Source organism: Asparagus officinalis, unplaced genomic scaffold (genome assembly GCF_001876935.1).
Source record: "Asparagus officinalis unplaced genomic scaffold, Aspof.V1 AsparagusV1_Un661, whole genome shotgun sequence".
Classification (NCBI taxonomy): Eukaryota; Viridiplantae; Streptophyta; class Magnoliopsida; order Asparagales; family Asparagaceae; genus Asparagus; species Asparagus officinalis.
In genome coordinates this window covers 48,975-70,544 of record NW_017972922.1, presented here as the reverse complement: position 1 = coordinate 70,544, position 21,570 = coordinate 48,975, and the positions used below count along the sequence as shown (strand labels likewise).

The 21,570-nt window shown below is 40.2% G+C and overlaps 1 protein-coding gene across 1 annotated transcript; it reads right to left on the bottom strand.

Moving 5' to 3' along the window:
- Positions 1-979: 979 nt before the first annotated feature.
- Positions 980-1,774, bottom strand: LOC109828047. Its single transcript, XM_020395080.1, has 2 exons — positions 1,682-1,774; positions 980-1,426 (listed from the first exon to the last, which is right to left on the bottom strand). The coding sequence occupies exons 1-2, from the start codon at positions 1,736-1,738 to the stop codon at positions 1,130-1,132; spliced, it is 354 nt and encodes a 117-aa protein (XP_020250669.1). The 5' UTR covers positions 1,739-1,774; the 3' UTR covers positions 980-1,129.
- Positions 1,775-21,570: the final 19,796 nt, after the last annotated feature.

The window sequence follows — 21,570 nt, the reverse complement described above, 5'->3', positions numbered from 1 at the left end:
AATGTCTCAAATGCTTTTCTCATATTGGATGCTAAATTATATCCTACTTTTTAAATTGGGCTCACAAAATCTTCACGTTTGTAATTAAGGTAATTAAGCACCTTCTTACAAGTAGTGTTCCAGTCTTCGTACTCGTAAAATTTCAACAGTATGGGATGTAGTCACCTCCCTCCTTTTTTAAGGTATATCAACCATCATGAATTCTTTAATTAGGCCAATTGCACGCATTATAGTTTTATAGTTTTCCCTACTTTGCACTTAGGAGCTGTTTGGTTAAAAAAAAATTCCCTTGAAAGCCTGCCAAAGTGTCACTTTTTTGGCAAGTTTTAAGCAAAAACGCCTCTAAAAAAGAGGATTTTACTTGAAAGCTTGTCAACGTTTTTGACACTTTTGGCAGGCTTTCAACAGTAACTTTCCCTCAAAAACAGGGAACCAAACAGCCCCTTACATACTTTCTCCTTGTTTTCTTTTCTGTAGTACTTACTACGCCTATGATGTTTATGGAATATGCATACTGATCTTACTCAGACATTTACAATTACCGGAGTTGACCTCCTTCAATCATACAATAAATTGAAAGAGAGAGAGGAAACGAAAATAATAAAATAATCCTCATCACATTTTAATAAAAGAAGAAAGAGAGAGAGAAGGGTATTATGGTCTTCACATATTTTAATCTCTTGGGTTTTGTGTTTTGGGGCAGAGAGAAGGGTATTATGGTCTTCACATATTTTAATCTCTTGGGTTTTGTGTTTTGGGGCTCAGAGAACAGAATCTTTTGGTCTTCACATATTTTAATCTCTTGGGTTTTGTGTTTTGGGGCTCAGAGAACAGAATCTTTATTTTTGGAGGTAAAACACCCATTGACAAAGTCTTGGCGGTGGGAAGCACGTTTCCTTGGCTTTTGGGGGCTGGAAGCATTTTTCCCTAAATTAAAAACAGTGCAGTGCTCGAACCAATTATTTTTCAACCAAACACTTTGAAATACTTCTTGCACAATAAATTTACATATACCAAATAACAAATTTGAAGTTGATTTCCCAAAAAAGAAAGAAAACGGAACCATCCCTTTTCAGCTCTCTTCAACTAGTACAATTCTATTCATTCCACGCTTCGAGTTCGTATTTGTTCAATTAGGCTCGGGACAATTTGCAAAAAGCTCCTGTACAGACATGCGTCCTACTTCAGCCAAACTCAAAAAGTCTGGAATTGGACCAGGCACCTCAACTTTACATATTGCACCCTCAACCTTGTACTCCCTTCTCTTCCTCGTATTATTGCTTCTCAGCCTTTTGGGTATCAGTTGAAGACTACCCAAATCTTCTTCAAGCTTCTTGATGTGATCAACAATTTTCTTCTCGTCAAAGGAGCAAACCTTTTTCCTCTCACCCTTTCGGGAAATGCGATTCAGAGGTCCCTTCATAACCTGCAGGGGATTATATACTTGAATATTTAAATAGCAAAATTTCACATAACCACAAAAAGCTTGACCCGTTTTTGGGGTCAACGAAAACTTTTAAAAGTACCACGCAACACCAAAAAACTTTTAGGGTTAGATGACAAAACCCTAAAATTTAATTTTCCCTGAGATCATCTATTTATTGCACAAAATACAACATAAAATAATAAAGGGTTTTTGCATCTTTAGTTAAAGACTTGGGGGTTATGTGGTGTTTTTTACCCTGTTCTTGTTTGCGCCGTCGCATGAGAGGAGCGGGTCCTGGGCCGTCGTTGCCATCGGACGCTCTCGTTTGAGTCCCTAGTCAGATCTTGGCTGTGTCTTTAAATAAAGAGCGCAGGAATTCTATCTGGACTAGGACTTAAAAAGGAATGAGTTCTAGCTTTAGTTTTATTTGGAAAATCCACTACTAACTGTTGACCGGATATCCTGACTTGATTAGGACTTCATTTTTATTTTTTTTCCCTAACGCAAAAAATTATGTAGAGAGTATGAACGATGTTATCAATTTTGTATATTAGGATAATGTCACTACTACAATCAGAACAATGTATATGGCCATCATAATTATTGTGGTGTTAGTACAATCAAATTATTGTATTGCGAACTTTAAAGCATATATTGAAATCATCATGTACTTGTTCTATATATGATGTTCTACTCATAGATGGGTCTATATTAGGATAATGTCACTACTACAATCAGAACAATGTATATGGCCATCATAATTATTGTGGTGTTAGTACAATCAAATTATTGTATTGCGAACTTTAAAGCATATATTGAAATCATCATGTACTTGTTCTATATATGATGTTCTACTCATAGATGGGTCTCCGTTTTGCCCCTTAAAACGGTCAAAAAACGGCTATTTTTCGAGGGTTTTTTGGTCATTTACCTAGGGGGCTGCTTCTATAAATAGAGGGGGGGTTTCAATTCATTTTCTCACAACAAAACTCATCTATTTCTCTCTCTACTACTCTCTTATACAATCTTATACTATCTCATACTAATATACTATCCTATAATCTTTTGTATTTTCTAATACTTCCAACAAATGGCTTCTGGGTCTGATTATGAAGAGCAACATGCAACTCCTACCGATCCAGAGATGAGTCCTCCTACAACAACTCCTCATCCTACCGGTGTTAATCCTGAATCTGGTGGCGACGAATCTACGGCACCAAGAGCTCCAAAAAGGCCGAGGTCTGATGTATGGAATTTTTTTGAGAAGATAGACGTCACCAAGGATGAACACGGTAGGATCATCTCTCAGAATGCGAAATGTGCGTTGTGCGGCCAGATATTCAAAGCTCATCATAAGAGCGGCACCAACCATCTCAAACGGCATATTGAAAAACACAACAAAGGCCAAAATCTACAAGGTGATATCCGGCAGTCTATGCTTTCCCAATCATCCTCTTCAGGTACCCTCGGCAGTTGGAATTATGACGCTGCCCGAGCCCGGAAATGCGTAATCAGGTTTATTGTTCTTAAAAACCTTCCTTTTAAATTAGTAGAAGATGATGAATTTGAAGATTTATTTAGAGATGGTTTTTATCCTGCATTTACAAAATTTTCTCGTCAAACCTGTCAACGTGATATTTTAAAATATTATGTTGAGGAACAGGGAAAAATAATTTCTTATTTTAAAAATTTAAACTGCAAATTTTCTTTAACTTCTGATATTTGGTCATCTAGAGTGCAAACTGGTTATTTATGTATAACAGCACACTGGATTGATGAAAGTTGGAAAATGTTTAAAAGAGTTGTTTCTTTTATTGCAATTGAAGAGTCACACACTGGTATTAATGTTGCAAATTTAATTGTTGAAGAACTTATGAAACTAGAAATTGATCAAAGAATATTTACTCTTTCACTAGATAATGCAAGTAATAATAATGTAGCTGTTGATTTTCTGAAAATAACTTTGTCATTGCCATGTCATGGTGAGCTTTTTCATGTTAGATGTATCTGTCATATTTTAAATTTAATTGTTCAAAGTGCATTTTCTGAAATTAAACCCATGATAGAAAAAGTTAGAACAGTTACTAATATGCATAATGCTTCTGAAATGAGAATTAAAAGATGGAAACAATGTTGTAAAAGAAAAAATTATAAGCCTAGACTAATTCCAAAAGATGTTGACCATAGGTGGAATTCCACCTATGCAATGTTATCTGTAGCAATAGAATATAAAGAAATTATAAATGATTTTATAAATTTTTATGCTTCTAGTTCTAGCTCTGGTAGTGCTTATGGAATAACTGAAGATGAATGGACAGTTATATGTAAATTAAATGAGATGTTACAAGTTTTTTATGATGCTACTATGTTATTATCTGGTTGTTATTATCCAACTATTACTTTAGCTGCTTTACAAATTTTAAATATTCAAAAAAATTTTACAAAATATCGTATGGATGATATTTTTGGAAGTATAATTTTTGAAATGGAGAGTAAATTTAATAAGTATTTTAGGCCTATTCCTCATATTTTTGGTATTGGTGTTCTTATTGATCCATGCTTGAAGGAAATTGGCCTTCGAAGTTTGTTACAATCATTGTATGGTGGACAGATTATAGACTTAGATGATGGATCCACCCTTACTGCTACTACTCATTATTTAGCTATTAGAAATTATTTTCAAACCTTATATGATGAGTATGCAGCTAGATATGGTGTAGCTACACAACAGTCTTCAGCTTCGGCACCTTCAGCTTCGAGCACAGGTCGAGGTAAAAGTGTAAGTTTTGATAGGTATGCAATGGTAGCTGAACTAACTGGTGGATCTGGAACTTCATCAGGATTAGATGTTTCTGAAATAGATGAATATTTTTCTGCTTCTTTAGTTAGATGTCAAGGAAATGCTTTAGATATTTTGCAATGGTGGAAAGTATATGGATCAGTTTCATATCCTATACTTTCCACCATGGTTCGTGACTTACTATCAGTGCAGGTTTCGACTGTAGCCTCGGAATCCGCTTTCAGCACAGCAGGACGTTTGATCGACGACCACAGGACATGCTTAGATCCGTATACTGTACAAGCGGTGATGTGCTTACAGGATTGGTGGAGATACGAGAAGCGAACACAAGGCATCGAACGGATTGCTATGATTGAAGATAAATTTGAAGAGTTGGGACTAGCAGATAGATATAATGATTAGATAATATTCATAAAATTGTAATTTTTATTTCTTAGCTTTAAATTTGAATTAAATTATTTCGAAAAAAGTTGCAAATGATAGTGATATGGGTGAGTAGGTGCCAACCTAGTTGGGATGTACTCATCTATTGTGATGCGACGAATTTCGAAATAAATTTATACTTGTAAAGGATTTACCGATTATTAATAAAGAAGTTATTTTTATCATTTTTTGTACTTGTAATTTATGTCATTTCATTTCAAGTTATTAATAAAATTTATGACATTTTTTATAATAATTTATAATTTATGGTTTTGTTAAAATTTAAAAAAATAAAAAAAAACAAAATTTAAAAAAAAAACAAACCGGGCCGGCCCGGTGTCCGGCCCGCTCAGGCCCGGGCCCGGGCCCGGGTCCGGGCTTGGGTTTTGCCCGGCCCGGGCCCGGTTTTCCGGGCCGGGCCGGGCCCGCCCGGCCCGGATGGACAGCCCTAGTCTTATGGGATATTTAAATCTATTTTCTAATGGAAGGAGTTTGAGTTATAAACATGATCATCAATTAGAGTAAAATATAGATTTCATCTAAGGGGGTGTTTGGTTCAATTTCTAGAAATTATAGAAAATATTTTTCACTTAAAATATGATTTCCTTGTATTTCTTAAAAAAAATTATAGGAAAAGTTTTGAGGAATCAAAAAGTACCAATTTTCTTGTTTTTTGTACTTTGCTTGTTTGGTTCAAAACAAGAAAATGACTCATAATTTTATAGAAAATAACAAGATTTGGTAGGTTTTTAATTAAATATATGGTATGTGTCAGATTTCTGGTGATTTCCTCTCATTTTGAGAGGAAATTGCTTTTTGTAAAATTTGGTAGGTTTTGATATTTTATAGAAAATATTTCTGTAAATTTTTTGTTGAACCAAACACAATTTACAGAAATCTTTGAAAAACTTTTAATTACAAATTTGCCATTGTCAGATGTTTTGAGAAAAGTTTTCTCAAAAAGTGTGCAACCAAACAACCCCTAAGACGGAGTAACAGGTTAAGTTGGTTAAATGTGAGTAGAAATCGGGTAAATGCATCTAACTGAACCTGATCTCAAAATCCTTGGATTAGACTTTGAATTTTAGTTTCTCTTCTTCTGCATATAACACATATTTTACAATTTGGCTGGCTGGACCATCTCAGGATAACAAGCTGGCTCGATCAACAAGGTTTGCTTTGTTGGAAAGATGATACACAAAGTAGCGAAATTTGCATATCATGTAGATTAATAGAAATTAATTAAGTTTAGATGAATACCTAAAATGCTTTCCAAATTTCTTCAACAATCTGTCCTAAAATCAATCCGAAATAACTTTCTCAAGAGAAAACACCTCCAACTGAAATCCACCTGTCATTGAAGAAGAGCAATATTGAAAGATAGATACTCAATTTTCTATTTCTTTATTTCTTGTTCTTCTCAAAAGGCTATCTCTGAACCCTATATATAAGATTGGACTTGCCTTATAGATTTCAATTTCAAAATAATTCTTAATTGTTTAAAACTCTTTCCATAACAATTAAAGATAAAATAGTCTTTCTATAATAATTAAAGATAGAACATTCTTTCTATAACAATTAATAATAGAAATAGAATTGTATTGCATGTAAACCTCTTCTAATGACATTAATGAGACCAATTTGGCTCCAAATCGAGAATCAATTATTAATCAAATTAATAATTTTAATTTAACAATCAAATTCCTATTTAACCAACTGTTCATGAAAAGCTCCTCCATAATATGAGATTAAATATTCGTAAATAATATTAGTCCCCTCTAGTATAGATTTATTATAGGTAACTTTATTGAACAGGACAAATCACCTATTACAATCCCAGCGAACATAAATAAAAATCATTTTAAAACATCAAAATATTTTATTTTTATAAGAAACTAAATTTTGAAAAACACTTTTTAAAATCACCCATCAACAGGCATTTAATACAGTCATGGGATGTGCATAATAAGTTAACTCATCAAAATGAGTATACTTGATCACATCTAGATATTCATCATTTTCATAAATGAAATCTAGTAACACGGTATTTCAGGTTGTATAGCACTTGTAAAGCAAGTTTATCCATCATATCAAAGTATATAAATTATCAAATAAAAAATAACAATATCATCAAGTCTAAAAGACCATGTAACAATTTGAATTCTCTATCTCTTAAGTGACTCGTCCTAGAGAATCTAAATATGGTCTAGTGTTACACATGTCATAATATGCGCTTATGACATACATCCTGGGAGTCTTTATTCCCGATAGCTGAGACCTATCACCGTATCTCACATGTTGGTGTTATGCATAATAACATATTATAACAAAGATATCATTTACTAGTTATAGGTTAAACACTAATTTATGAAATCTCAGAATTAGATCATATCTCTAAGAAAGTGATCATCACAGTGCATGATCTAACTAAATAATTTCTAAGGATAATATAACAAGCATACAAAAGATACCCAAACAATATGTGCAACAATAAAATTTAATTAATATTCAAAAATATTGTATAAAAAATATATTGAATGTGGAAGGGCATATAACAACTTTAGTAATCTCTCGTTTGCCCTCACATCCAATCAAATACTATCCTAACTCCCATTTTTTTAAATATCTATCAAAAACTTTTTGTGATAATGATTTTGTGAAAGGATCTGCAATGTTATCTGTTATAGCAATCTTTTGAACTACTACATCCTTCCCGTTGTGAATCTCAATGATAAGATGATAATTCCTTTCAATGTGTTTAGACTTCTAAGGAGCCCTTGCTTGCTTAGTCTGAGCAACAGCTCCACTGTTATCATAGAATAGTAGAATAGGAATTACACTAACAGGAATTATGTCAAGGTCGTGGACAAACTTATTTATCCATGCTCCTTCTTTTGTAGCTTCACTTGCTGCTATATACTCTGTTTCAGTTGTAGAATCAGCAGCGATATTTTGCTTACACTTTTGCAACTAAATTCACCATTATTGATTGTAAAACCCCGTGAATTTTTTGAAAATAGTATGAATTACATTGATAAATTAGCTCTAATTATGATGAATATCATTTATAGATAAATGATTATGCTAACAATTGATTTGAGATTAATTAAGAGTATATATGAGAGTATACAAAGGTTAAACATGCAAAAAAAAAATCTGGAAAAATAACGAGTTAAGAGTATATCTATATTATACACCAACACGGTTCGAATTTGGAAAAATACAAATGTTGTAGGTATCTTCAATATCTTTCCAACACATCTTAAATCATATCATTACGAGGTCGAACGTAAAAGTTATATCCAAAATACCGAATACTTATTTTCCAGTCTAACTAGGTTTCCTGTTTCGGGTTTGAGCAGTTTTATTTTGGGTTTGCTGTTATATATATACATGTTTACACACGAAAAACATATTTTTTATCAGTATTCCAAAACCTAGCAGCCCCTCTTCCTCTCTTTTAAACCATAATCATAATTTGTGAAATTTGGGAGAGTTCTTGAGTCGTTTGTCGAGAGGAAGGCTGGATTTTGAGACTTTGGTGAAGAGGGGTCTTGCACGTACATGTTCAGGAGTTCAACACGATGTTTGAGGCAAGATCATCTTTCTCCAAATATTTTTCTGTAGTTAATTCATGATTTAAGATGTTTAATTGATGAATCTCATGTTAAAGCTTAACCCGATATTTTAAAATCTTAGTTTATGATGTTAATCTTTAAACCAATATGAAAATTGTAAATTTAGTTGCTGTTTATATTAGTTGATGATCATGATCATTAGGGTTGCTTTTATTTTATTTTTTTAATTTATTAATCATACTTAAATCATGTTTAAACCCTAGTTTAACAGTTAGTTGAGTTTTCTTATTAATTTAAGACGTATAAACCCTAGGTTTGTGATACTTAAGGGATGTGAACGTGTTTAAATTATTTTATATCTGTTCAATGATTAGTTCCAATCATGCTTAGTTAATCATGTTGGTAATTTATGTTTTATTTGAGAAATTTTGGTTAATTGAGATGCTAAACTTTAACTAGATTAATTCAAGAGTTTAAATCATGTTGAATTAATCTCTGTCAAATATGAAATTTTAAATCTTGTTATATGTCTCGTGTTAATAAAATTAAGTTTTTGAATTAAGTTATAAAAATACAAATGCCAAAACCTGATCTGTGAAGATCTTCTCTAGCCGGTCGACCGACCAAGGCTAGTCGGTCGACCGGTGAGATCCTGTGAGTGCATTTTGTACACGTTTGCGTTCGGTCAACCGACGCCCTAGGGGCGATCGATCGACTTGTGTTCTCTTTTGTTTGAAGTGTTGTTTTTTTACACCTTTTGTTTTTTAATGCAGGGTTCGAGGCGCACGATGATACATGTACAATCATGAGTATACACATATAGTATCGTAGCACACACATGGGTATTCCTAAGAGGACTAATATAGTTATTGTTTGGATTACACGGGAGATATGAGTTATTTAAACATTATATACATGTATGGATATTGTTGATGAGCACCGCTCAGTACTACTTGGGATAGTGCGTCGATATACTATTAGTACAGGCCATTGAGTCGGGTTTTAGGATGCTTGATCTAGTAGTCCGTCCCGCACATAGATGCGATGAGGCTTGTGAGCCGTATACCTAGGATGCCTGATTTGGTAGTCCGTCCTGCACGTGACGCGATGAGACTAATGAGTCATGTACACTTTTAGGATGCCGATTTGGTAGTCCGTCCCGCATGATAATGCGATGATTTATAAACTTTACAAGGATTTTCATTATGATAATTATCTGATAGCTTGGGTCTTAGTGGACGGCATTATGAACATGATTCATCGTTGAGTTATATATGACTGAGGTACTTTACTCTTGTAAGTACGCGAATTATATGCAGTTGTTTGCATTATCTTCCAAAGGATAGTGGAAGATATTTTTGGTTCGATATTTGTGATGAATTTACTTTATTGTATTGCTTTCCTTTATTCCTAATTTGGAATTGATAATTAGCGATTCACAATTTGAGACATATGGTATATACATGAGGGTTTTCTTATTTGGATTATTTCGCTCGACGTACCAATTTCGTGTTGTGAGTTTTTAATTATTAATTCTATTTAGATTATTTATTCTTAGTTCGGTATTGATATTTAGTTATCTATAATTTGAGACATATGGTATGTACATGAGAGTTTCCTTGTTTGGATTATTTCGCTCGACGTACTACGCCTTGTGTTGTAGGTTTCTAAATATTAATTCCTTTTAGATACATGGTAAATGATCTAGGTAGACTATGCTTAATAGATAGAGCATCCATCACATCTAGTAGCCCTTCTCCTGGGGACGAATGGAGATAATCTTGTTGTAGCACTCTGATGCTCTTATTGTTTCTCTTTTTATTTTCTAATTCCTTTCAGGCAGTAGCTCATAGTTCCGGAGAGCCGCAGGATGACGGACTTCTAGCATAGTTGCCACCACATATTTTTAGTAGATGAGACTCTACTATAGTTGATATTTTCTTTCGGATATTTAGAGTTTTGTATTCATCTTGTAAAGACTGTGTGTCTTAGTTTATTTTCAGTTGACTCATATTGAGATACTTCACATTTATTTTAGACTTCAGTTGTATTCAGTTTATTCAGTTGAGACATGATTATACTTATTAGATACCTCTTTCTACATCATGTCTAATGCATTTATTTCTCTTATTTTGCCTATTTTGTACCTACACTTGTTGTTAATTCTACTAGAGAGATATTACTATGATAGTGAAATATATTGTTGCACAGCGTGGGTAATGGTAAGTTTGATATCTTTGGGTTCACCTTGGACTATAGCCATGTGTGAAAACAGGAGCGTCACAGTTGGTATCAGAGCTCTAGTTTCAGCATCCTTAGAATCATTCAGTGTCGAGTCGTAGAGCTAGAATCGAGTTTCTTAGGATTCATGTATAAAGTCCGTTAGGAATTCCTAGAATAAGTGAGGACCTTATATACGTATATTTCAAAAATTTGGAATTTTTTATGACAACTATTTTACTTTGATTATAAAGTATTTGCATGAAAGATATGTGATACATATTTCGAATTTTTTATGACAACTATTTTACTTTGATTATAAAGTATTTGCATGAAAGATATGTGATACATATTTCTTATTGTTATGAGTTATATTTATGCTTTGATTATAAAGTATTTGCATGAAAGATATGTGATACATATTTCTTATTGTTATGAGTTATATTTATGCCTTTTGCCTGAGGTCTCCTTATTGTGTCTTATAAACTCTCTTCCTAAAATGTATAGATGGCCGGACGGTGACGTGGACGGTGAGAATCCGTACATAGAGAATTAGGCAGGATGAGCTAGAGCCTGAGCAACAGCAGGGTCCACCTGAGCCGCAGCAAGCTCCACAGTATATGATTGATCTCATAGCCCCTATAGCAACTAGGCTAGCAGCGTTCCAGGAGCAAGTGGCAAATCAGATCCCACTAGTAGCACCACCACCTATAGTGCCACTACCAATGACTCTAGCTATACCTATCGCAGTGGAATCCCCAGAGGGTACACCAGGATTTACACCACCACCAGTTGTCGATAGAACCGTAGAGCAGGAGACTTGGCTTCGTCTAGTTGAGCAGTACCAGAAGATGAGAGCACCGAAATTTCAGGGATCATCAGACTCACTAGCAGCCCACAAGTGGAAGGAAGACGTGGGGAATATTCTAGATCTACTTGACGTTGATTCAGTGCAGAAGCAGAGATTGGCAGCTTTTAGCCTTAAGAGTGATGCTGGAGGATGGTATAAGCTTCAATTCACCCCAGAACACCGGATGGTACTCACTTGGGAAGATTTTGTTTACTTTTTCAATAAGCAGTACATCTCTTCTGTGGTAAGGGCCGGGAAAGAGCTAAAGATATCCAGACTGGAGCATGGAGACATAACCGTAGCTAACTATGAGAGCAGATTTATGAGTTTACTTCTCTTCACGGGCATGTAGCAGACCAGAGAGCATCAAGCTCATATGTTTCTTATGGGGTTTCGACCAAGCCTTCGTCGCTACATCATTTCCAGATGAATCCATTCAGTTCAAGAGGTAGCTGACACCGCTATTTCGCAGGAGACAGAGACTGCGATATTTCAAAAGACCAAGGAAGGTAGTTCTAAGGCAAGACAACATGATGATAAGGGCAAGAGCAAGAGACCTTTTTCAGGACCTGGAGGACTCCAGGAGTGGGGCAAGGATACTCAGCATCGGTAGTAAGGACCTTTTAAGAAGGGGCCGCAGCAGGATTCTAGGGCGCCACAGCAGCGCAAGATCCAGGGTGCATGTTATAACTGCAACAAGGCCGGGCATAGGGCCAATGATTGTCAAAGTGCCCCAGCAGGAGGCCAACAGGGTAGAGGCTAGGGCTAACAGCAGGATCGTGGACACAGATAGTAATAATAGAACCATGGATAGGGTCAGCAGTCTCAGGGCCGTCCGCACGACCAGCAGCAGAGGATCGAGGCACTACCGACAGTTCTGAGGATTGAGGGACCATCAGGACAGATACATGCTATCCATGAGATTCCTCAGGGACAGATAGTTCCATATGTTCAACTGCCTTCAACATTGCAGTCTTCAGCCACCAGCAGGGTCTATATAGTCGTACCATGCGACCATGGTGCAAGTGGAGCCATAGTAGAAGGTACTTTCTTAGTGAACTCCTTCCCAGCTCGAATCTTGTTCGATTCAGAAGCTTCGTATTCCTTTATTTCTCATACCTTCATGGATAGTCTTTAGCTTGTAGCACATTCCTTAGATGTACCATTATTAGTCTCTACTCCTTTAGGCGAGGTGTCCTTATTAGAGAGTATCTGTAGGAGATGTGTTATCAATCTAAATGAATCCAAGTTTATCATTGATTTGATCATTTTGTGGATGTTGGATTTTGATTTCGTTCTCGGTATAGATTGGATATCATCCTACTAGATCAGCATCGACTATTTTGCTAAAACAGTTAGCTTGCGAGCATCCTATAAGTCTGAGTTGATTGTAGCAACCTCATAGGGCAACCAATTTGCGGATTCATTCCTAACGTACATCGAGGAGGTGATGCTGAGGGATCAGAATGTCGATTTATGCGAGACTAGAGTCATCTTAGAGTATCAGGATGTCTTTTAGGACATACTTGGGTTATCTCCTATGAGGGAGGTTGAGTTGTGCATCGAGTTGTAGCCGGGCACAATACCGATATCCCGAGCATCCTATTGTATGACACCTACTAAGATAATGGAGCTACAGACTCAGCTGGACGAGCTTTTATCTCAGGATTTTATTCACCAGAGTCATTCTCCATGGTGAGCGCCGGTTCTCTTCGTGAAGAAGAAGGATGGTAGTATGCACTTATGTATTGATTATCGTGAGTTGAATAAGATCACTATCCGAAACATGTATTCACTACTAAGGATTGATGACTTATTCGACCAGCTGCAGTGAGTGTAGTGCTTCTCAAAGGTTGGTATTTGTTCTGGCTATCATCAGTTGCGAGTTTGAGAGATGGATATTCCTAAAACCGCCTTTCTGGCTCGATATGTCCTTCGAGTTTCTTGTCATGTCATTTGAGCTGACCAATCCACCCGTAGTATTCATGGATTTGATGAACTGAGTTTTCTATCCATATTTGTACCAGTTCGTGATTGTATTCATCAATGACATCCTTATCTATTCGAGATCGGAGGCAGAGCACAAGCATCATCTTCGATTAGTATTGCAGACTTTGCGGGAGCATCAGTTGTATGCTAAGTTCAGCAAGTGCGATTTTTGGCTAGTTGATATTAGATTTTTAGGCCACATCATAAGAAAGGAGGGCATTACAGTAGATCTAGTGAAAGTTGAGGCAGTACTTGATTGGGAGCCGCCAAATACTATTACAGAGATTCATAGCTTCTTAGGTTTGACCGGCTATTATAGGAAGTTCATTCAGCACTTCTTGAAGATTGCGATGCCACTTACAAGCCTTACGAAGAAGGGTGTATAGTTTTTTTAGAGCACAGAGTGCCAGGAAGCTTTTGAGACCTTGAAGGCTAAGTTGACTACAACACCGGTATTGATTATCCCGAGCAGTGGCAAGACCTTTGTTGTCTATATGGATGCATCGTTATCAGGTCTAGGAGTTGTTTTGATGCAGACCTAGAGAGTTGTGGCTTACATTTCATGGTAGTTGAGGACGCATGAGCAGAATGATCCCACACATGACTTAGAGCTAGCGACAGTGGTCTTTGCACTAAAGACATGAAGATACTATCTTTATGGAGTGCGGTTCGACTTATTCACAGATCACCAGAGCCTAAAGTACATCTTTTCTCAGAAGGAACTCAACCAGAGACAGCTGTAGGCATATAAAATTGCTTATAGGTCCCTTAGCACAGCTCGGCACAAACCGACAGACCAACGAGACGACGAGATCGACGAATCGCACGCAAGCAACGGAATGCATCCATTCGCGTGCGGAATCAAGCCAACGATTCAGGGAGTCAACGAGTCATTCAACCATAGAATGGATTCGAACTCAAACGCCAAGGCGGATTTACTGCCAAATCAGGATCCGGACACCAAATCAGAGTCCAGATCAACAGTAAAGCTCGGGTAAACTGATAAACCGTGAAACCGGATGACGGACGACGCGGCGAACACCCGAAAAGAGGCTTGGAAACCAAGTCATCGAGGCGGCTTCACACGAGCACCAAGGTTGGCTCGGGTGTGGCCGAGCCACCAAGTGTGCTCGGCCGAGCCCACCTAAGATGGCTCGGTGACCGAAGACCACCTTGGGCTGCTCGGCCAGCCTTCTAACCACCAATTGGTGGCTCGGAGGCCGAGCCACCTCCTTGGTGGCTCGGCGGCCACCAAGGTGGCTCGGCCACCACCGAGCCACCAAGAGGTGGCTCGGTGGCCGAGCCACCAAGGTGGCCGGCCGCCCCACCTCTGGGTGGCTCGGCATGAGCCGAGCCACCTTGAGGTGGCCGGCCATCTGAGTGTCGGCCACACGTGCACACGGGCACAGTGACGCTTGGCTATAAATAGGAGAGGGGGTTGTTTATTTTGAAGGGTTGGAAATTTTGGAGGCGAAGCTCTGCCGGATTCAAGACTCGAAACTTAAAAAAGATTGGAGCTTTGGGACTTCGGAAAAGAGTTGTATTTCTTTTGTTTTCATTGTGTACCGGTCTTATAAAAAGACTACCTTTTTATTTCATTGTAACGATTAAAGTTGTAATGAATGCAGCAATGAATACAGCAACTTTTTCCGCAAACATCCTCCCCGGCTATTATTTCCTTTGTGGAATAATACCCGTCGTACTGCTTAGATCTGATCGGATCTAGATCTCGCGGTGGTCCACGGATAAACCCCGGCGCAGGCAAAGAACCCACACAAGCGAGCGACCGCAAAACAGGAGCTCGTGATTCGTTCGACAAACAAGGAAACAAAGTTGTAATTTTTCATTTCTTTTTATTTGATTTTCGTTGTAAAACCGGATCTAAAAAAGACCGGATCTTTGTAATCGATAAACTATTACAAGAATTTGCAATGGAATCAATGATGAAGAAAACAACGATTTTTCCCGCGAACAATCTGGCGACCACAGTGGGAGCCACCGATCTCACTGCCGAGATCGATGCGTCGCAGCCGCGGATTCCGATCCCGATCGAGGAGGAGGTCGAGTATGAGTTCGACCAAGCCAAGTTCGAGGAATACGTGTCCTCGTCCGGATCTACCTCCCCCCGCAAGTCCAAGAAATCCCAGAAGTTCTCCTCCAGGAGAAAGGTTCGTTGGTATGAAGAAGTCGAAGCCACCAACGAAGATCTCGCCCCGTTTGATGCCAAAGTCGCATCGGGTGAGATTCCTCCAGTTTCCAACCAGGTCAGATCTGCTCCGGCCAACTCTTCTGCCACAGAGGGCGTGGTGACTATCTCGAAGAGAGCCCACCAAAGGCAACGTCAACGCCTTGCGAAACGATTCGCAAAGGCCATGGAGTCAGTTGACGGGATCCGCTACAACGTGGATCTAAAGAACAAGAGAGGCAAACAGCCTCAACAACAGATGAACGGCGCCTCTTCCAAGCCGCCATCTCTCGAAGAGCCCCCGCCAAAGGCAACGTCAACGCCTTGCGAAACGATTCGCAAAGGCCATAGAGTCAGTTGACGGGATCCGCTATAACGTGGATCTGAAGAACAAAAGAGGCAAGCAGCCTCAACAATCAACGAATGGTGGTTCCTCCATACCGCCAACTAAGTCGCTGAGAATTCCCATAGCTACTCCGGGAGATCATGCAGAATCCTCCCGAAGGAGAAAGCCAGTCTTGGAGCGCCTCGGTCCAATTCCCGACGAGAGAGGCAAAGCTCCAGTTCACGAGCGTTTGGGCCCGATGAAGAAGCCCAGAACGACTCAACACGCTGGGGGTCGCCGTCACCTCCAATATAACAAAGAACTCAAGGTAGCTGCGCTCACCAACTTGCGCATCGAAGTCCAAGAGCACGCTGAAGACTCGCGCCCACAAAGGCACGTTTCGAGGCGTGTAACTTTTGAAAACCCAAAGAAGGCAATCCAACCTCAGATGGAAACATTATCATCTGATAGTGATAGTGTTATACCTGAGAAGTCGTGCCCGCACACGATAGGTTACTCCGACTGTCAAAATGACGAGTTGTACTATCGTGCTGGGGTACGAATAGAACCAGGAAGAGGAGTCCCCGAGAACAGGAAACTCAATGCCCCTGTTCCAAACTCATTCGGGCGGTATTGTCTGAATGCAACTGCATTAAGGCAGTCCCCGAAAGAGTTTCAGTTTTTGAAAGACTCAGTGCAGAGACGCCAAAACCCAGGCCTAGGCGTTTTCAACGAAGAAGAAGGATGATTGAAGACGGAGAATTTCCGAGGGTCACCACCAATATGACCAGCAAGGGGACATCGGCACGGGATGATTTCGAGTCGATTCTGAAAGCATCCCGGCGTCTAACCCGTCTGCAGTCTGAATCAATCGCACGAGGAACTTATGGTAGGGTTCGGACAAGAGTACCTTCAGAAGGTGAAGAGTCGGATACCTGCTCCGCAGTCGCATCAGATAATACAGTGTCCAGTGAGGGGGAACCCCGCGAGTCACTGATGATAAGCGCAGAACAAGTGGCCAAGATGCTCGAAGATGCCATAGCCAAACAACAGGAAAGCTTTAGGTTCGAGATGCAGATGGCCATGCAGACTATGAGAGAGATGCATGAGCAACAAATTCAGGCACTGACGAACCAGCGAGGTGAACCAAGCCACCGTAACCAGGTTGTTCAGGAAGAGGAGCACACGGATAGGGATGAAGCTCACAATGCCAATAACCCTCCCGTCAATGCAGGGGGTGGTAACGAGGATGCCAACGAAGATACAAGTGAAGACTTGAAGATCAAAAACCTCGAGAGCAAAATCAACACATTGATCTCCGCTCAAGAGACGAAGAAAACAGGCATTCCCTGTCCATACCCAAGAGAGTGGGAATCGATCCCATATCCGGCGAAGTTCAATCTAATCAACTTCACGCCGTTCGATGGGAAGGGTTCCCCCACTCAGCATTTGATTTATTTCAAATCGCACCTGGGTATTATTTCCGGCAATGAGCCTCTGATGGTGCGGTCATTCGTCGGCACTCTTCGCGGAGCCGCCTTCGATTGGTATCGCCGCCTCAAGCCAGGAAGCGTAAATAGCTAGGACGACATGGAGACAAAATTCCTCGCTAACTTCTTCGACGACGACACCGAGATATCTATCGGATCATTGCTCGATGAGAAGCAGAAGGACGGGGAGTTAGTCGACACCTTCGTCAAAAGGTTCCGGAACAAAGCGATGAATTGCCGGGACCCGATCACCGAGGAATTCATTCTCCAGACCTGCTATAATAATCTGTCCTTAGACGTATTGGAAGCAATGGGGACAGCACCGTCTGACACTTGGAAGGATCTGAAGGTCCGAGGGGAGCAGGCTGAGCGATTCCTTAGAAGGAAGAAGGCCGAGAGGAACCAACCGACGGTTAATCCGCTGGACTCAAACTTCGCCTCTCGTGGTAAGGGCAAGGCACCTGCAGCTGCTGGTGGTGCTAATCAAGCGTCACAACAGCAATCCCGAAGGCAGCAAAAGACTTCGGGTCCGAGACTCCAAAAAGAGTACTCTTTCAAGGACGAAGACGTTCCAGCCATCTTCGAATCCCTCCTTGAAGGTAACAAGATCAAGCTACCACCTATCACAAATCAGGAGGAAGCTGACAACACTACGGACCCAAAGTACTGTGCATACCACAGGAGGGTCGTTCATCCCACCAAGGATTGCTTTACTCTCAAGAATAGCATTCAGACCTTGGTTGAAGCCGGCGTCATAACGCTAAGGTAAGCCAATTGAGAACGGCAAAACTCCAAAGAGTATACGAGTATAAACTGTTTCTCAATCCTCCGACCGGTATAAGAGGTTAAACTACTCCCTGATACTCCAATAGGTATATGAGTCTAAACTGTTTCCCCACTTTTGACGGGAAGTTCCTGGAGAATATTAAGCTAATATTCTTAAGGATAACCCGGTTAGGTAACTGATAATAATGTCCGAACCAGTTCCGCAGAGGAAACTGGGGGTGGACGATTTATGTAACGGGAAGTTCCCAAAACCACAGCAATGTAATGAATAAGAACTCCCATTCAAATTCTCACCGTGTCTGTGCACTCAACACTCTCTCTGTTAGAGTCTGGACGTAAAGTTCCCAATTGGTCAAACCTTCTTACAGTTAGGACCACAGTCAAAATCCCCTCTCGATTCCCCCAATGAACGAGAGGTCCACAAATTGAGCGATCAAACCTTCCTACAGTTAGGATTGTCTCAAAACACCCACTTGGTCAAACCTTCTTACAGTTAGGACCACAGTCAAAATCCCCTCTCGATTCCCCCAATGAACGAGAGGTCCACAAATTGAGCGATCAAACCTTCCTACAGTTAGGATTGTCTCAAAACACCCACTTGGTCAAACCTTCTTACAGTTAGGACCACAGTCAAAATCCCCTCTCGATTCCCCCAATGAACGAGAGGTCCACAAATTGAGCGATCAAACCTTCCTACAGTTAGGATTGTCTCAAAACACCCACTTGGTCAAACCTTCTTACAGTTAGGACCACAGTCAAAATCCCCTCTCGATTCCCCCAATGAACGAGAGGTCCACAAATTGAGCGATCAAACCTTCCTACAGTTAGGATTGTCTCAAAACACCCACTTGGTCAAACCTTCTTACAGTTAGGACCACAGTCAAAATCCCCTCTCGATTCCCCCAATGAACGAGAGGTCCACAAATTGAGCGATCAAACCTTCCTACAGTTAGGATTGTCTCAAAACACCCACTTGGTCAAACCTTCTTACAGTTAGGACCACAGTCAAAATCCCCTCTCGATTCCCCCAATGAACGAGAGGTCCACAAATTGAGCGATCAAACCTTCCTACAGTTAGGATTGTCTCAAAACACCCACTTGGTCAAACCTTCTTACAGTTAGGACCACAGTCAAAATCCCCTCTCGATTCCCCCAATGAACGAGAGGTCCACAAATTGAGCGATCAAACCTTCCTACAGTTAGGATTGTCTCAAAACACCCACTTGGTCAAACCTTCTTACAGTTAGGACCACAGTCAAAATCCCCTCTCGATTCCCCCAATGAACGAGAGGTCCACAAATTGAGCGATCAAACCTTCCTACAGTTAGGATTGTCTCAAAACACCCACTTGGTCAAACCTTCTTACAGTTAGGACCACAGTCAAAATCCCCTCTCGATTCCCCCAATGAACGAGAGGTCCACAAATTGAGCGATCAAACCTTCCTACAGTTAGGATTGTCTCAAAACACCCACTTGGTCAAACCTTCTTACAGTTAGGACCACAGTCAAAATCCCCTCTCGATTCCCCCAATGAACGAGAGGTCCACAAATTGAGCGATCAAACCTTCCTACAGTTAGGATTGTCTCAAAACACCCACTTGGTCAAACCTTCTTACAGTTAGGACCACAGTCAAAATCCCCTCTCGATTCCCCCAATGAACGAGAGGTCCACAAATTGAGCGATCAAACCTTCCTACAGTTAGGATTGTCTCAAAACACCCACTTGGTCAAACCTTCTTACAGTTAGGACCACAGTCAAAATCCCCTCTCGATTCCCCCAATGAACGAGAGGTCCACAAATTGAGCGATCAAACCTTCCTACAGTTAGGATTGTCTCAAAACACCCACTTGGTCAAACCTTCTTACAGTTAGGACCACAGTCAAAATCCCCTCTCGATTCCCCCAATGAACGAGAGGTCCACAAATTGAGCGATCAAACCTTCCTACAGTTAGGATTGTCTCAAAACACCCACTTGGTCAAACCTTCTTACAGTTAGGACCACAGTCAAAATCCCCTCTCGATTCCCCCAATGAACGAGAGGTCCACAAATTGAGCGATCAAACCTTCCTACAGTTAGGATTGTCTCAAAACACCCACTTGGTCAAACCTTCTTACAGTTAGGACCACAGTCAAAATCCCCTCTCGATTCCCCCAATGAACGAGAGGTCCACAAATTGAGCGATCAAACCTTCCTACAGTTAGGATTGTCTCAAAACACCCACTTGGTCAAACCTTCTTACAGTTAGGACCACAGTCAAAATCCCCTCTCGATTCCCCCAATGAACGAGAGGTCCACAAATTGAGCGATCAAACCTTCCTACAGTTAGGATTGTCTCAAAACACCCACTTGGTCAAACCTTCTTACAGTTAGGACCACAGTCAAAATCCCCTCTCGATTCCCCCAATGAACGAGAGGTCCACAAATTGAGCGATCAAACCTTCCTACAGTTAGGATTGTCTCAAAACACCCACTTGGTCAAACCTTCTTACAGTTAGGACCACAGTCAAAATCCCCTCTCGATTCCCCCAATGAACGAGAGGTCCACAAATTGAGCGATCAAACCTTCCTACAGTTAGGATTGTCTCAAAACACCCACTTGGTCAAACCTTCTTACAGTTAGGACCACAGTCAAAATCCCCTCTCGATTCCCCCAATGAACGAGAGGTCCACAAATTGAGCGATCAAACCTTCCTACAGTTAGGATTGTCTCAAAACACCCACTTGGTCAAACCTTCTTACAGTTAGGACCACAGTCAAAATCCCCTCTCGATTCCCCCAATGAACGAGAGGTCCACAAATTGAGCGATCAAACCTTCCTACAGTTAGGATTGTCTCAAAACACCCACTTGGTCAAACCTTCTTACAGTTAGGACCACAGTCAAAATCCCCTCTCGATTCCCCCAATGAACGAGAGGTCCACAAATTGAGCGATCAAACCTTCCTACAGTTAGGATTGTCTCAAAACACCCACTTGGTCAAACCTTCTTACAGTTAGGACCACAGTCAAAATCCCCTCTCGATTCCCCCAATGAACGAGAGGTCCACAAATTGAGCGATCAAACCTTCCTACAGTTAGGATTGTCTCAAAACACCCACTTGGTCAAACCTTCTTACAGTTAGGACCACAGTCAAAATCCCCTCTCGATTCCCCCAATGAACGAGAGGTCCACAAATTGAGCGATCAAACCTTCCTACAGTTAGGATTGTCTCAAAACACCCACTTGGTCAAACCTTCTTACAGTTAGGACCACAGTCAAAATCCCCTCTCGATTCCCCCAATGAACGAGAGGTCCACAAATTGAGCGATCAAACCTTCCTACAGTTAGGATTGTCTCAAAACACCCACTTGGTCAAACCTTCTTACAGTTAGGACCACAGTCAAAATCCCCTCTCGATTCCCCCAATGAACGAGAGGTCCACAAATTGAGCGATCAAACCTTCCTACAGTTAGGATTGTCTCAAAACACCCACTTGGTCAAACCTTCTTACAGTTAGG

Coding starts and splice junctions, on each gene's coding strand:
- LOC109828047 (XM_020395080.1), bottom strand. CDS start 1,738: ATGGCAACGACGGCCCAGGACCCGCTCCTCTCATGCGACGGCGCAAAC. Junction 1,427..1,681: donor ACGGCGCAAACAAGAACAGG/GTAAAAAACACC, acceptor AATCCCCTGCAG/GTTATGAAGGGACCTCTGAA.